General features: G+C 29.2%; 1 protein-coding gene across 2 annotated transcripts in view; it reads left to right on the top strand.

Moving 5' to 3' along the window:
- The window catches only part of LOC101234912 (anaphase-promoting complex subunit 2), a 106,863-nt gene that overhangs the window by 57,398 nt on the left and 31,926 nt on the right, over window positions 1-17,539 (top strand). For both annotated transcript variants that reach the window (XM_065791789.1, XM_065791788.1), the window contains exons 6-7: window positions 1,199-1,286; window positions 1,382-1,448. In XM_065791789.1, coding sequence (XP_065647861.1) covers window positions 1,199-1,286; window positions 1,382-1,448 — 155 coding nt within the window. The remainder of the gene's footprint in view (window positions 1-1,198; window positions 1,287-1,381; window positions 1,449-17,539) is intronic.

The raw sequence follows: 17,539 nt of genomic DNA, 5'->3' as shown, positions 1-17,539 counted from the left end.
GAATAATTTCTTTCTAACCACAGTATTAGTAATGTCCTTGATGAGTACCACAACCACATATAATCCATACTTGACAAAAGTCATCACTTTTTGATTGCTTAAAATAGGCGATCTTGAATCTGATTAAATAGGCGGTCTTAAATCTGATCTCTTTTCTGTCACCTTAAGGCTTACAGTAGCCAGTGAATTCAACCCCAACAAAACTCAGTTGTTTACTACTATCACAATATTGTTGATACTTTTATATTGATGAGTGAGAACACTATTACTGATTCCTCTATATTGCAGTTTTTAACTTCTGTCCCATTGTTGTATGATTGCAATTATTTCTCTTTTTACAAATACTCCTATTGTTGTTACTTAAGTGAGATATTATCACTTGCTTTATCAACAAAAAATTCTATCTTTTATGGCTTCTCATTCAGCTAAGTTGCATCCTCTTACTGTAACTTTCAAACTTTTATTGGTCTTGTTTTTTTCTCAAACATTGATGCTTTGGAACTCTCTTCAATCTTCATGTTCCTCATGTTCTTCATGTTTTCCTTACTCATACAAATTGCAGTTTTCTATTTTTTTCCTGTTAATTAAAGGAAACACAGACGATATTTTCTTGACTCTGTCAGAGTCAAGAAAATATCGTCTGTGGACGGCTAGTTTAAATTTCAAAATTGCAAAATTACAAAATTAATTAGTATTCAAATTTTCTTTCAACTTTTTTCAATATTTTCTTCATATTCAATCTTTTCCTCCGAATAATTAATAAACAATTCTCCTTCAGTCTCTCCATCAGCTCTGCTTCAATATCCGATTTAGTTTCTTTGAGGTCCACAATTTTATGACAATCTTTTTTAGCATATATCAAATCAAAAAAAAAAAAAAAAGAATTATTTTTTTGGTGAGCCTGATTTCAATTGCAGAATCTTGTGACTCTTTTGAAATTTGCCTCTGAAATACTTTTATAAGAAGTAAAAAGTTTCTATTTGAATAAAAAAATCTTTTACTTACTGAAGTTGGTATTTTATAAAAAAAAACTGTTTCTATTAATTTAATTGAAAAATTGAAAAACTATGAAATTAGCTATTTTTGAAAACTACTTTTTTAGTTTTTTTTAAAACTAGTGTTAAATTTTTTATAATCAAGAAATTCCAATCAAAGTTTTAAATCCTAAGCAATTGATTTTAATGATTGTTTATTTCAGACTCAGAAAGTTTAAATGAATATTTCACAATAGAAGATTGGAAACCTAAAATGATTTTTTTTGTTCATAAAGTATTTGCAGAGTTAAGGTAAAATTTAGAAACACTAAAACACTAATGTTATTATAGTTCAAAATTATATTAAATTAATTATATTATAAAAAGTATTTCTTAATTTTTTACAGGATATCAGAACTTTTTGAAATTATTGTTGAATATCCTGATTCATTACCAGCAATTAATGATTTAAAGGTGACTTATGCTTTTTATCTTAAATTACTGATATGATTGTATACCTTTAATAAATAATTTAATTAAATTTAGTATTTAGGTGTTTTTTTTTTCTTTATTCACCTATCTAAAATAAAAAGGGCTACAATCAATGACTCTTTTCTTTTAGTACAAACATAGACTGAGGATTTAAGGTTAGCCAGATACTATCTAATTATGAAGAACTTTTGTTTTGGCAAAAAGAAATCAGTTTTTTAATTTTTTCTCATCTTCTAAAAACATGGCTGATATTTAAAAACTGTTCAAGATATATTCGTACAGTGCCAATCTTAACCAGCAAAAATGATTGTGTATATATATTTATATATATATATATGCATATATGTATATATATATATATATATATATATATATATATATATGTATATATATATATATATATATATATATATATATATATATATATATATATATATATATATATATATATATATATATATATATATATATATATATATATATATGTAAAATAGCAAAATTAAACTTTTACTACTTGCCTGATGATTGTGATAACACATGAAACTCAGAGTTGCAATATTAAATTATATTATAAACATTAGCATTTAGCTAATTCCTGGTACATAAACATTAGCATATTATAACATTAGCATATTATAAACATTATAGCATATTATTAACATTAGCATATTATAAACATTAGCATTTAGCTAATTCCTGCGGGTAACAGTAACATATTTTTATTATATATATATGTATATATATATATATATATATACATATATATATATATATATATATATACATATATATATATATATATATATATATATATATATATATATATATATATATATATATATATATATATATATATGGGTATATATGTTTATATATATATATATATTTATATATATATATATATACATATATATATATATATATATATATATATATATATATATATATATATATATATATATATATATATATATATATATATATGGGTATATATGTTTATATATATGTTTAAATGTATATGTATATATATACATATATATGTAACACTGTTTTGGTGTATTTCATGCTGCACACCAATTTAGTGTTTATTTAGACTGTTTAGATTATTTCAGGCTAGTTTCAAACAAACAAACAAAAAAACATCTAAAAATTAACATGCACACATATTTAATTGTAAATTACATAAAAATATGATCCAGTTTATGTTTTACTCATTAAAAAAGTTCTTAAAAAATGTCTTAATGGTTCATTTAAAGTTAATGATTTCAATAGTTGCCCTCATTGATAAAAAAAGATTTTTTAATATAGACTGCCAACATTTCCCAAAACGATAGGATACTCTGGGTTAAATGTACAAAAAAACCATAGTTTGGCATGTATAAAATCAAAAAGCTTTTTTGGGGGGCAATCACAACAACAAGATATTTGTCTCCATAGTAGTCTGCAAGTTGCGTATCAGTGACTTCTGGGATTTGCTTAAACAGTTGAGCAAGGATTTAAACAATCACAATTTACACAATAGCCATTAAAAAGATGTTGTCATCATAATCCTAAAATAAACACACAAAAAAAATTTTTTAATTCTTATCATTGATATAGGAAAGTCCAACTAAACAAGTTAAACTTTTAAACTAAGCTTGAAAAAAGTTATAATACTCTATCATGACATACTTGTGGTGTCTTCAGCGCCTATACAGGCACACTGATATATATATATATATATATATATATATATATATATATATATATATATATATATATATATATATATGTATATATATATATATATATATATATATATATATATATATATATATATATATATATATATATATACCTAATATATATACAGATATATATATTAGGGTGGAGCGATTTTCATAGCAAAAAAAAAAGAGTTTAAAAACCAATATTACTGAGACACGAATCAATGTCTTTTAATTATAAGATAAAAGTAAAAAAATATTTTTTGATTTTGATGAGATCTTGAGGGTCCTCTTTGGAATTTAAATTCTTGACAGGTCTTAATATTTTTGAATTTTTTTTTTTCTAAACCATATCAACCTTGGACTCAAAAAAAGCAGAAAAAAATGCTTGTTTCATAAATAATAATTTTATTAAAAAAATTTTTTAGTAAAAAAAATACTTGCAAAAATATACTTTAAAACCTCCGTTTTGTTGAGGACGGGGGTTTTTAATGAAAAAAACAACTCTACTTTTTTAATTTTAATTTTTTAATAAAAAGAAATATTATTTTTAAAATCAGCATATTATTTTGCTTCTTTTAAGTATCAAGTTGATATAGTTTAGAAAAAAAAAATTTAAACGATATTAGGACCCATCAAAAATTTAGAATTCAAAGAGGAACCTCAAGAACTCATCTAAACTAAAAAAAAAAAGAGTAAGGTTCTTTTTTCACCAAAAGATATTGATTTGCTGCTCAGGCAAATCAAATTTCAAAAATTTTCAAAATTGCTCCACCCTAATATATATACAGATATATATATATGTTATATACAGATATATACATGTACAGATATGATATGTATGTATATATATATATATATATATATATATATATATATATATATATATATATATATATATATATATATATATATATATATATATATATATATATATATATATACACATATATAGAAACATTCACATTTATAAATGGATAAAAGGATATAATTTTTAAGAGTCATTTTTTGTAAGAATCAGGCAGTCAATGGAAGTGACCTCCTCCAAATTGCTTGAATTTTTTATATATTGATCAGAATATAGAGAAAACCTGTTGGGGAAAAAAAAAATTTTCAAAAATGTTTCATTCACTCGGAATCTGGAATTTAAATTTTTGAGATTTTTTTAAAAATTTTTAGAAATTTAGTTTTTGCCACCTTTGAACCCATTTTTTTGGCAAGGCAAAAAGTTGCACATAGCTTTTGTAGTTAATATCAGACGTAACCCAAAAGCTCTCTCCAAAAAATATAAAAAAGTTGCGTGACACTGTGCGGTTGGCTAATTATCATAGTTCAAAAGTACAAAATCAATCAGTTTTATCAATTTTTAATCGGAGTTAATTCTAGCGGCGAAGTGTTGCACACAATTTTTCTTTTAGGATTTGAAATTATCAAAGGTATTGAGTCTAAAAATGCAAAGAAAGTTATGTGATACCTAAGGCCTATTAATATATTAAGGCTTGAAATTGGAAAAAAATGTTTTAGTATACTTACAAAATGAACCATTACGGCAGAGGCGCTTAGTTTTGTAAAAATGTAAACATATCCAACTGTCAATACAAAAAGGTCCTAACATAATAATAAAAAAAATTCGTGTGATCTTTAGATATTAAGTTAAAAATAAAGGTACAAATTGTTAAAAATGATTAAGTACGAAGAGATATTTTTTTGGACACACAGATGAGGTTTTCGCTCACAATAAAATTTCTATCATCCAAAATTAGCATTTAGCATTACACAAAACATTGCACGTAATGTTAAGAAAAAATTTAAGCGTTTCTGATGATATAGAAATCATAACAATTGAAATAAATAATAATAAAAAACAATACATGATCAGGAGTGAATTATTTAAATTTACGTCATAACCAAATAACTTGTGGTGATCGAATGGAAGAAGAATCGCTGATATCACGATTGTGGAGAAACAAGTTAGTGGGCGGTTGTTTACTTTACCATAAAAATGTCTTAACTTTATTTTAACGATCTTTAAAATTTGCATAAATAGAGTAGATATTTTATCATTGCTATTGAGAAATAGGTACTGCATAAATAGAACTTGTTTTTAGTTGAGTATGAAACAAAACAAATATTTTTATGAAAACTGTTGTTGCTTTTCAAAAGGAAATTGTGGATCATTCAAAAAACATAAAATTATAAACAAAATGTTCTACATTCATCAGCTGGGAGATGTTGATGTTAAGAAACACCTCATCAACTTAAAGGTAATTATGTATTTTAAATTTACGCAGACTGTAATATAATTTTTATAATTACATACTTTATAACTTCTCTGCAATAAGATTTTGAGACAAAGTTCTTTAAACAAAAAAAAATAGCTCTTTTAATTAATTCCTCACTCTTTTAATAAATAATCACTAAATTAATCACACTCTTGCAATATTGTATTTTAATAATAACAATAATGTATTTCAAACTTGTAAACATTTTTTGTGAACAGTCAGATTATAAACAATGCTTTAAATGACACACTTAATAATTGTTTAAAAAATTGTTTTTAGGTCATGCGATTAAACGATAATAATATTTGGGAAGAAAATGGACTTATTGCAAATAGACTTAAAAGAAATCTTGAAAAGGATGAACAAATATGTGCTTTTCACCGGTACACGTTTGGTATTGCATGGAGTCCTCCAAAAACATGCTTTCATCCTCACCATCTAAATATAAAAGGAAAAAAATCTCCCGCTTTAAGGGCGTCACCAATACATGTCGTCATATCAATGTCAAAGCGATACAATGAAGTATTTTCAGTTGGTGCAATGCTGTGTTTTACCCATTTAAAGCAAGAAACTGCTTTATCTAGAGTCAACGAAAACACCAATTTATGTACAGAAACACAAACACAACAAGAACAAACATATATGACACCTGCTACTCCAGATGAAGAATTTGATCCCGGTGAAATTAATGTTTCACAGGAGATTTTGGACGAATCTCTAAGAAGCCGTGAGAGTGTAACTGAGGTTCTTAATGCAAGTCCAATAAAATTTAGATTAAAAAGGAAGTTCGAATATCTGGAAGATACTACTAAAGATAAGTTAAAACGCAAGTATGTTCGCCTAGAAAACTTATTAAAGAAAAAATTTGCGGAAGCTGTTGCTCCTGGACAAGAGGAAATACTTATAGATTTTCTTAACAGTAAAAATGTTGATGAAATAAATAGCCCTCTCCCAATTGAAGTTATTCGTGCTCAGAAAGTATATAAGCAAAGTGATTCCATGGGAAAGTTAGTTATCCTCTCATTATTAGACCATACCAAGTATACCAAAAAGTTTATAATGAACACATTTGAGTGTACCAAACATTGTATAGAAACAGCAAGAAAATGGCATGCATCTCATAAAGGGTTGGCATTTCCAGAGAAGAAAGTATTCGTCCGATCTAGTCTTGATCAAACAAAGTGTGAACATTTCTTAGACTTTATATTTACAAGCGGTATTTTGCATGATGTTGCTTATGGAATAACCAAATTAAAATACGACAGCGGTGAAGAACAAAAGATAGTGCATGCAATACTGACGACAAAATATAGCCACGCTATCATGTTCTATCGAAAAAGTTGTAGTGAAAACAATTATATACCATTATCTGATTCAAGTTTGTGGAAAGTATTGCATGCAATAAAACCTTCAAGTTGAAAAAGCTTAGCTGGATTAGATGATGTTACTGCTTCAGGCATGAATGGTTTTCAAACATTACAAAAATTGGCGCAAAGATTTAGTTCTAAATCTCTCGAAGCTGCCCTTGAAAAAGGAAAAAGGTATTTGAAAACAAGTTATCAAACCAATTGTAGTGTCAATGACTCAAACATTTCTTCTCATAGCTCAAAACATGCCTTATCAGATCCATCTGAAAAAAATCTTCAATCCAACACAGAGATATCAGAAGTGGTATGTGCCGATTGCTATGATTTGTGCAAAGCTATCGAGATGATCAAAGAACTAACAATTCAAAATTCTGACGATGCTGATTCTATTTATGATTTGGAAATTGCTGTAAAGGATGTATTCAACTACATAAAACACCTGATGAGAGATTCTCAACAGAAAAAGGCAAAAATCGAAGCTTTTAAGCAATTAAACGATGAAACTGCTTTCTGGCTTAAAGATTTTTGTCAAAAAATTCTTCCGGTTCGATACAGAGAGGGCCAAAGAGAGTATTTTGGCAAGAAAGGAATGAGTTTACATGTGGATATATTCTTCATAAAAATAGCAGGAAAGTTATTCAAACGTGTTTACTTTACTTCAATGTATAGGTGTGATCAGGGAATAGGTGATGTTGTTTCGTTAGCCACTGCAGTTTTAGACCAATTCAGAATTGATCAACCGCATATCAAGAAAATGTTTACCAAATCTGATAATGCCGGCTGCTATCAGGGAAATCTTTCAGCTGAAGCAATCTACAATGCATGCAAAGAGAGAGATATAAAGTTGCTGAGATATGATTATAATGAACCCTGTTGTGGAAAAGATCAATGTGACAGGGAGAGTGCAGTTGTAAAGACAATTTTAAGGAGTTACGTTGACTCTGGTAATAATCTTTTGACTGCTGAAGATATACACAAGGCTATGCATTATAGTTTTGGCGCTAAAGATGCAAAAGTAGCAGTTGCTCAAATTAGCAATGATAAAACTGTAGTTACTGGACCAAAGATTAAGAACATTAGCAACTATCACTCATTTGAGTTTGGTGAGAAAAGTATGAAGATGTGGCGTTGTTTCAATATCGGTGAGGGAATTGAACAAGAGTATGGAAATCTTAAAATTCAACCCTCGATTAAGTTGTTGTTGCCATATAGCAAAACAGATAATTCAATTAAGCGTAACAAGTCACTTAAGGAAAAACAGAAAAGAAGTGACAGGCAATTATATTCATTAAGATTTTGCACTGAAATGAATTGTACTTTATCATTTGAAAGCGATGCTGAGTTAGAAGAACACATGCTATCCGGTCTTCATACAGTTCCGAAATCATTAACATCATTGGATAAAGTTCGCAACTCGTTTGTTCATAAGATGAAAATTACTTCACAACTAAATATGCCAATTTCTTCATCCTCTTACAGTGCTTCCGTAAAAGACAAACCACATTGCATGAACATTTTTCTATTGCAAGGTTGGGCATTACCAGTTCGAAGTTCTTTTAGATTTTCAAATCAGCAGAAAGAACTGTTGTATAAATACTTTATTCGTGGAGAAGAATCAGGTAATAAAATGAGCCCTGAGCAGGTTCACATGCAGCTGAGGAGAGAACTTCCACCTGATCAATATGTAACTAGCCAACAGATAAGATCTTTATTTTTAAAGTAGGCATTGTTGCTATCAAAACTTTTGCAAATTAGATTATGTTTCTGACTGTTAAATAGTTCTTTTACAAATATGAAATTAAAATTTAGGTGAAAGTTATAATTTTGTGTGTTTGTTTACATATGTTTAAAAATATGTACAATTGATATTGTTATAGATTTAGTAACCTGAAAAGAAAAAGTAAGCTGGTAGAACCGACAACAGAAAATAATGAAAATAGTCAGGTTAACGATAACAAAGAAGTTTATGGCGAAAATGATGACTTTAATCTGGCAGGAGACAATGAAGATGATAATAAATATGAGGAAGACATCGCCAATCTTGCAAAAGAAATTTGTCTTGTATGGAAAGTGAATGATTGGGTTACTGTTGCATATGAAAAACAATGGAATATTGGATATATTGTGGAGGTAATATTATTCAAAGTATATATTAGTTTCAAGTTTTTATTTTGTTTTACAAAACAGTGCTCTAAAATAAAAGGAATATAAATAAAATGTAAAAATAATTTCAGAATGACATTATATAAGACTTTCCAAGTTTTATTGAATGTAAGCAAAATTAAACAAATCATAAACTCTTTATTATATTATTTTAAATGTTGCGCTAATACTTTTAGGTATCTATAACTGGGATTAGAGTTAATTGTATGATTAACGGGCAAGAGAAGAATACTTTTCGCTGGCCAGTTACTACCGAGGAGATAAATAACCAAACTGATAAAATTATCTGTTTAGTAAATGCTCCTTTTCTAATCAGTGGTTGTGGCGATTATTCATTATCCGAAGAAGACTATAATACAGTCATATCATTATTCTTAGAGAAACTTACTGCAGCAGAGTAGAAATTATGTGTGATGTGGTGGATAATGTGTGTAAATGACTCTATTAATAAATGAAAAACTAATTTTTAAATGGAAAAACATTTAAATGTTTGATTTATGTTTTATTTAATTAGCAATATAGTTATCTTGATGTTAGATTTTTGTTCAGTTTTTAATTCATGTTATATCATGCGTGTGACAAAATCACACGAATTTTTTTTATTATTATGTTAGGACCTTTTTGTATTGACAGTTGGATATGTTTACATTTTTACAAAACTAAGCGCCTCTGCCGTAATGGTTCATTTTGTAAGTATACTAAAACATTTTTTTCCAATTTCAAGCCTTAATATATTAATAGGCCTTAGGTATCACATAACTTTCTTTGCATTTTTAGACTCAATACCTTTGATAATTTCAAATCCTAAAAGAAAAATTGTGTGCAACACTTCGCCGCTAGAATTAACTCCGATTAAAAGTTGACAAAACTGATTGATTTTGTACTTTTGAACTATGATAATTAGCCAACCGCACAGTGTCACGCAACTTTTTTATATTTTTTGGAGAGAGCTTTTGGGTTACGTCTGATATTAACTACAAAAGCTATGTGCAACTTTTTGCCTTGCCAAAAAAATGGGTTCAAAGGTGGCAAAAACTAAATTTCTAAAAATTTTTAAAAAAATCTCAAAAATTTAAGCCCAGATTCCGAGTGAACGAAACATTTTTGAAAATTTTTTTTTTCCCTAACAGGTTTTCTCTATATTCTGATCAATATATAAAAAATTCAAGCAATTTGGAGGAGGTCACTTCCACAGTTTCAGGAATTTGCCTGATTCTTAGAAAAAACGGCTCTTAAAGTCATATATTTTTTCCAATTTCTTATTTTGATCAGGGAAAATTTGTTTTTGTTTAACAATAATTTACCACTTACCACAAATATTGTATGAATTTTTAAGCTCTGATTTTAAAGCCTTAACGAATTAAGTCACTTAATATATACATATATGTATATACATATATATACATATATATATATATATATATATATATATATATATATATATATATGTGTGCATGTATATGTATATATATATATATGTATATGTATGTATATATATATATGTATGTACATATATGTATGTATATATATATATGTATGTACATATATATATATTAATATATATACACATACATATATATATATATATATAAATATATACATATAAATATATATATATATATAAATATATATACACACACATATATATACATATATATATATATATATATATATATATATATATATATATATATATATATATATATATATATATATATATATATATAAATTAGTAAAAAATCACTTAACAAAATTTTTTTTCATTTTCCACTGTGTTTCATTAATAAAGACTCATCAGAAATGAATGATCAAATTAATAAAACTTCAATCGATACCAAAAATTAAATTACAGGAAGTCGCAAATGTCTTAACTACTGTAAATTTTTACATATTTATGGAATTTGCTGACACTGTTATAAAAAGCATTCTTTAAAAATGATTACTTATGCTTTTTTAAAAAATATTTTTTTAAAGAGGGATTTAATGCAACTATTATTTGGGCTTATTTATTTTTATAGTTTTTTAGAAGAAACTTAGTTTTGTTCCTTCATTTAGATTAAAACAAATCCTTATTTGAATTAATAACAGGCTAAACCGAAACTCCTCTAATGAAAATGTATTCAATTCCTCTAAACGAATATTTGAAGATGCCCTTAAAAAATGTGGTTTTGAAAATTTTGAATTAAAATTTGACCCTGAAAACAAGAATACAAAAAAGCGAAATAGAACTAGAAATGTAATTTGGTTCAACCCCCCCCCCTCCCATCCCCTCCCCCCCCCTACCCCCCCATATAGCAAAAATGTTTCCACTAACGTAGGAAAAGTGTTTTTAAAATTGGTCGATAAACATTTCCTGCCCTCTAATAAATTACATGAATTTTTAATCGAAATACAATTAAAGTTAGCTACAGTTGCACAAAAATATGGAGAGAATTATAAGTGGTCACAATAATGCTTTGTTAGACAAAAAAAAAATCCTAAATGAAAAAACTACAGAAAATTGTAATTGAAAACAAAAAAACAACTGTCCAATGTGTGGAAGTTGTTTATCAAAAATTGTGGTATATAAATGTGTTGTTTCCTCTAAAAATGTACCTGATAAACAATATACTAGCATAACAGAGGATGAATGGAAAAAATATTTTGCCAATCATAAGCAATCTTTTAAAAATAAAAAGTATTCAAAAGACACAATGCTGTCAAAATATATATGGGAATTAAAAGGTAAAAATATTGATGATTTTATACTGAATTGGTCCATCCTTAAAACAGCGCCTACATTTAACAATATTTTCAAAAAATGCATACTATGCCTACAAGAAAAAATTTGAAATAACTACACATTAATCAAGCCAAGAATGCTTATTAAACAAAAAAAGTATGCAGGTTATGTTTTTTATCAACATGATGTGGCACAAAAACTTTTAAAATATTGAAATTATAAAAATTCTACAAAATAATTTTACATTATCATTTTATATAATTAAACAAATCTGAATTAAAAAATTTTTCACTCACTTTTGTGTATAAGGTATTATAAAAAATGTATATAGTATATACTATATATATACACATATATAAATGCAGAATTAGGTGCAGATTGATTATGTGATACTGAAATAGGTAGCAGTGGGGGCTTCACTACATTGATGTTTACATCTAGGTAAACATGCAATGCATTTCTAGATAGAACATGTCGGTACAATAACTGAGGGTTTGAGGGCAGCAATTTTTTTTTTTAATTTTATTTTTTTTCTGAAAAATTAAAGAGCACATTTTAAGAATTAAAGCACACATATATTAGGAAATTGCGCCTTTAGATTTATCATCCACAGTGCAGGCGGTGAGATCTGTTGCAAGGACACGCCCCTGACGAGTGGCGTTAGTGCAGGTCTCGGGCTCTCCGAAACGTCATTGGTGATCGCAGTGCATTCCTGAGGAGGGGGATCACCATTATGCATTACTTAATTCTGATTGGTTACCATGGCACCAACATTTTTTTACCTCTTACACCCATGTATTATAGCGCTTTGTGAGCTTTATATTATGAATTTGTTACATTAATGCCATTTATATACTTTTATCTCACACAGGTGATTATCAGTTTTCAGTTGGTTATCTAGAGTTTATACCATATATAGTAGCACATTTACTAGCCTATTTTTTCTTTTTATATTGCTCGTACTTATATTTTTTATCATTTTACTTTATATTTTGTTATCTACTTATTTTATTGTTTTTGTGTGGTGCGATAATTTTAGCCATGGTTGCCTTTAATGAACCAGCGGATCGATATTGACTTGTTTACTCATAGACCATTGTTTTATCATTTATTTAGTATGACTAGAGCGTGAGTTATTGTTCACCTAATCCCTGAGTCCTAAAATTTTCTTCCTCCTACAAAATAGTCTTTACATTCATTTATGATTCTCACCCAATGACATCATCTACAATCTACTTCTATTTTCACATCTCCCAGATCTACGTGACTGGACGGCTCCGTTGGTCACTTTTTGCGACCATTGTGTCGCATAAACAAAAAAATCTGAATTAATTTCTAAATGTAGGCACAAAAATAAGTTTCTCCTAAAAAACTATAAAAATAAACTAGCTCAAATAATAGTTACATTAAATCCCCCTTTTATAAAATATTTTTTTAAAAAGCATAAGAAATCATTTTTAAAGAATTCTTTTTATAACAGCGTCAGCAAATTCCACTAATGTGTGAAAATTTACAGTAGTTAAGAAATTTGCGACTTCCTGTTGCAAAAATTGTAATCAACAGAATAGTATATTATTTAACAAAATATGTGGTAGTTTTTATCTTTTTTCTAAAACGATGGACCCGATGAAGGTGATTTAGCTATTGCAGCCAAAGAAGATGCATGATATGAGCTTCAAAACTTCTGTTCGTCAAAATTATTTTCAAAATTTTTTGAACCAAAATTTGTTCCTGCAAGAGCTAAGTGTCAAGCTATAATTTTAAATGTTCCGGCACCTTTGTTGGTAAAAGAGTTACATGTTGACTTACAGATGACACATTTTGTTAGTGTTTCTAATGACAAATAGAAAAGAAGTAAAACTATCGCCTGTTGTTGTTAGATTGTTTTGCCATTGGAAAAAACCAAGAAAATGCTACAGACATTATTTTGGAACTAAGGAAGTTAAAATCTAATCTTGTGGAAAGAATGAGTAGTAACTTTGTCTCATAAGGAGCGAAACAATTGCTGAGAAAACTTAGTAGTCACGAGATAAATAACTTTTATAGAGTATGCATTTCTTATATTGAAATATGGGAAAGCAGTTTTGGTGGTGCTGAGATATTTGTATGAATTGGGCTTGATCACATACTGAAATGGAAGAAGATTGAACAATCTGCCAAAGCAATAAACGAAATTTCATGGCTCGGATGATCAAAAAAAAATTAGCAGTCTTTTTTTTTGCATCAAAAAACTAAGAGTGGAGTTCATTAACCACAAAAATCAATTATGGTAATAAATGGGTTCAGTTATTCCAGTGTTTTCAAGAAAAAGCCATTGCTGTACCCAATCTATTAAAACTTATTGAATACATATTATGTCTTCCAGGAACATCTGCACCTGCGAAGCATGTTTTTTCAATTATGAAAAACATTTGGCCGAATGACCGAGGCTTCTTGCAAAAGTCTACAGTATGGGCATTACTGTACTGCAAATTAAACTTTGTCATTACTTGCCCAACTTTTTATGATAAAATTAGAAAAAATAGTAAATTGCTGAAAAAAGTGCATTCTAGCGAGAAGTATAATAGTAAAGAATAATAAAAAAATGGTATAATACCAGTCGATACTTTTTTTTTTGTATTTGGAACTCTTGGATGAATTAAAAAATAATAATCGTAGTTTCTTTTCACTAGGTCCCAACTGGGTCAGCAATAGGTTTACTGAGTCAAAGTTATCTGCTTTTAAAGCAGATAACTTTGACTCAGTAAACCTTTTAAGGAAGCGAATTCCAAAGGACTGATGTTCGAGGAAAAAAACTAGACAAATAAGAGTTTTTAGAGCACCTGGGAACAGTCACAGAAAAAGAATGAGACTTAATTAAATGACGAGTAACACGAGAATGAATTTTAGTACATGGCACAAGAGTCGCTAACTCTTTAGCAATAATAATGAGCAGTGCTCATTATAGTATTCGTAGAAAAGATAAAGAGAAGCAACATTACGATGGTGTGATAATGGTTGGAGGTTGGCTGCAAGACCAGGTCCAACAATATTTACAATGCGTTTTTGAATCTTGTCTAAAAGAGAAAGGGCATCATTAGAAGATCCGCCCCAGATATGGCAGCAGTATTCCATAGAAGGCCAGATTTGAGATTTATGGAGATAAAAAATCCAAAGTAAAAAAGAGTCTAAAGTAAAAAAGTGTCAAGCTCAATAAAGAGATGCAACCTTAGCAGATGCTAATTTTGCAACAGATTTGATATATGGTTTCCAAGAAAGATTGGAAGTAAGAGTTAATCCTAGAAGATTAAGAGTGGATGACCCATCAAGTACATTACCGTTCATAAATAAAGGAAGATCTAAATTATTGTGATAAAGATTGGCTGAAAAAAATTGAGTTTTGTCTGTATTGAATTTCACCAGCCACTGTGAGCCCTATGCTGTAGCAGAAGTGAGATCCTTTTCAAGGTCAAATGCCCCTTACAGGCAATCAGAGAGTGTTGGCTTCTTATCACGACAAGAATAAATGTTAGTATCATCAGCAAACAATGCTGAATATGAGAATATCTGGAAGATTGTAATGTAAATTAAAAAGAGTATAGGGCCAAGGATAGAACCTTTAGGAACCCCTGAAGTTACAGAATAAGAAGAAGAGTGCTGTTGAGGTATAAAAGAATCCTTGCTTTCCAATCGTAGTATAAAAGTTGTCCATCGAGGACAACTTTTATACTACGATTGGAAAGCAAGGATTCAATAATCTTAAAGATGCTACCAGATACACCATAAGAAGAAAGCTTATGGAGAAGACCAGCATGCCAAACTTTATCAAAAGCTTTTGAAATGTCAAGAGCGATGGCCTTAACCCCTCCAGCTTTATCTAATGTACGATAAAACCTATTGGTTATTACTGTTAGCAAATCAGCTGTAGAATGAGAAGATCAAAATCCATATTGATGGTCAAAAAGGAAAGTATTAGATTCAAGATAAGAGATAACAAACACCAAGACGGTGTTTGTTAACTAAAGACTCAAGAACCTTGCTTATGATAGAAGAAGACTAATGGGATGGTAGTTGAGCAAATCAGATCGCTCTCCAGAATTTTTGAAAATAGGGATTACAGATGCCGCTTTCCAGCAGGCTGGAAAACAAGACTCTGATAAGCACTTGTTGAGTAGTTTTGAGAGTATAGACGACAGCTCCGGAGAAGACTTCTGCAAGACAATGACAGGTATGTTGTCCGGGCCACTAGCTGTAGAAGAGTCTAAACAGGAAATCACTTTAGATACAGAAACTGGAGTGATACGAATGTCAAGCAGTGGATCAACCTGTTTGTTGGCATTATCAGGTAGAATGCAACTGGAATCAAGAGATGATATTGATAAAAAGTTCTTAGCAAACGATTCAGCTTTGTCTTTAGGTGAGGTGACAAAGTCTGAACCATACAAGAGAGGCGGAATTACAGATTTTCCCTTTCTATTGATACTATTAAAGATTCTCCAGAAGTCACAAGAGCCTAATTTTTGAGATGAGATATGAGATTTCATGACCTGAGAATAGTAGACTTTGGCATTACACAAAACTTTTTTACAATGGTTTCTAGCAGTAATAAACGGATGTCTGTTTTCTGGAGAATTGTTTTGCTGATAGATATGGAAGTAACAGTTTCGATTGGCTATCGCAGCAATACAGTGTGAGGAAAACCATGGAGGAGAGTGAGACTTGACCTAGAATTGTCGAGAATGAACAAAAAATTCCATGCCAGCCTGAATCCATGAAGTTATGTAAGAAGCACATTTTTCGACAGAAAGATGAAAGGTTTCTATCCGAGGACTATCACAAAGAAAATTACGGAAAGAATCTCAGTCAGCTTTAAGGTAGTTGTTAGAGGTACGATAATAGATTTCAGGTTAATGTCAGATTTTCAGGTAGATTTAGGTGATGAAGAAGAATGAGATATTAGTTTTAGATAGATCAAACTGTGATCAGAAGCACCTAAGATCGAATGTGGAGAAACTGAGCACCGACTAGGATCAGAAACGAGACATAAGTTGAGAAGAGAAGGTAAATGATTCGGGTTGTCTTGAAAGCAATTTGGAAAGTTGACTATTTGAGTTAGGATTTGAGAAAGGCAAAAGTTGTGGGCTTTGATGTCTGCAGAATCACTGACACTAGAGCTAAGCCATTCAGTGTGATGAGAATTAAAGTCACCAATAACAACTCTATAGGCTGATGGATAAAGAAAGAGGTCTTGATCAATATGATCAGAAATAACATCAAAAAGAGTGCATTCTTGAGATTAAGGAGAGCGATATAGAACAAAGAGAAAGGCAATAGAGTGAATTGGTACTAAATGAAAGCACATAAAAGAATAGTCCGATGATTTAAACCTAGTTTCAAGACAAATGGGTGAATTTTTACGAATGTAAATGCCCAGGCCAAGCATGTGGCTATTGGAGTCGTTACGGATTAAAGGAAGATAACCATCAACATTAAGATCGCAAGATGAGACAGCCAAACTCAAATTAGTCTCACAAAGAGCAAGTAGGTCTGGTGAACTTTGCAAGAGATAAGACTTAACAGAAAAAAAGTTACTTCAAAGATCACGAACATTAGTGAATGATAGGTTTAGAGAACTTGGTGATGATGATGGCTTTTTATGTTTTATAGTTTTAGGTACTTTAATCATTTTTAAATTTGTTGAAGAACTTGACTTGAAGCATAGATATTACTCAGAACACTGTTTAATAGCCCAAGCAATTGCAATGTTACTATTAATAAACCTAACTATTAATTGCCATGTTACTTTTAATAAACCCTATGCCGTAACAAAGGGCTCCAAATGTAGCCTTGGCAA

The sequence above is a fragment of the Hydra vulgaris genome, chromosome 02 (genome assembly GCF_038396675.1).
Source record: "Hydra vulgaris chromosome 02, alternate assembly HydraT2T_AEP".
NCBI classification, from domain to species: Eukaryota; Metazoa; Cnidaria; class Hydrozoa; order Anthoathecata; family Hydridae; genus Hydra; species Hydra vulgaris.
This window is presented reverse-complemented; position numbering and strand designations above follow the sequence as displayed.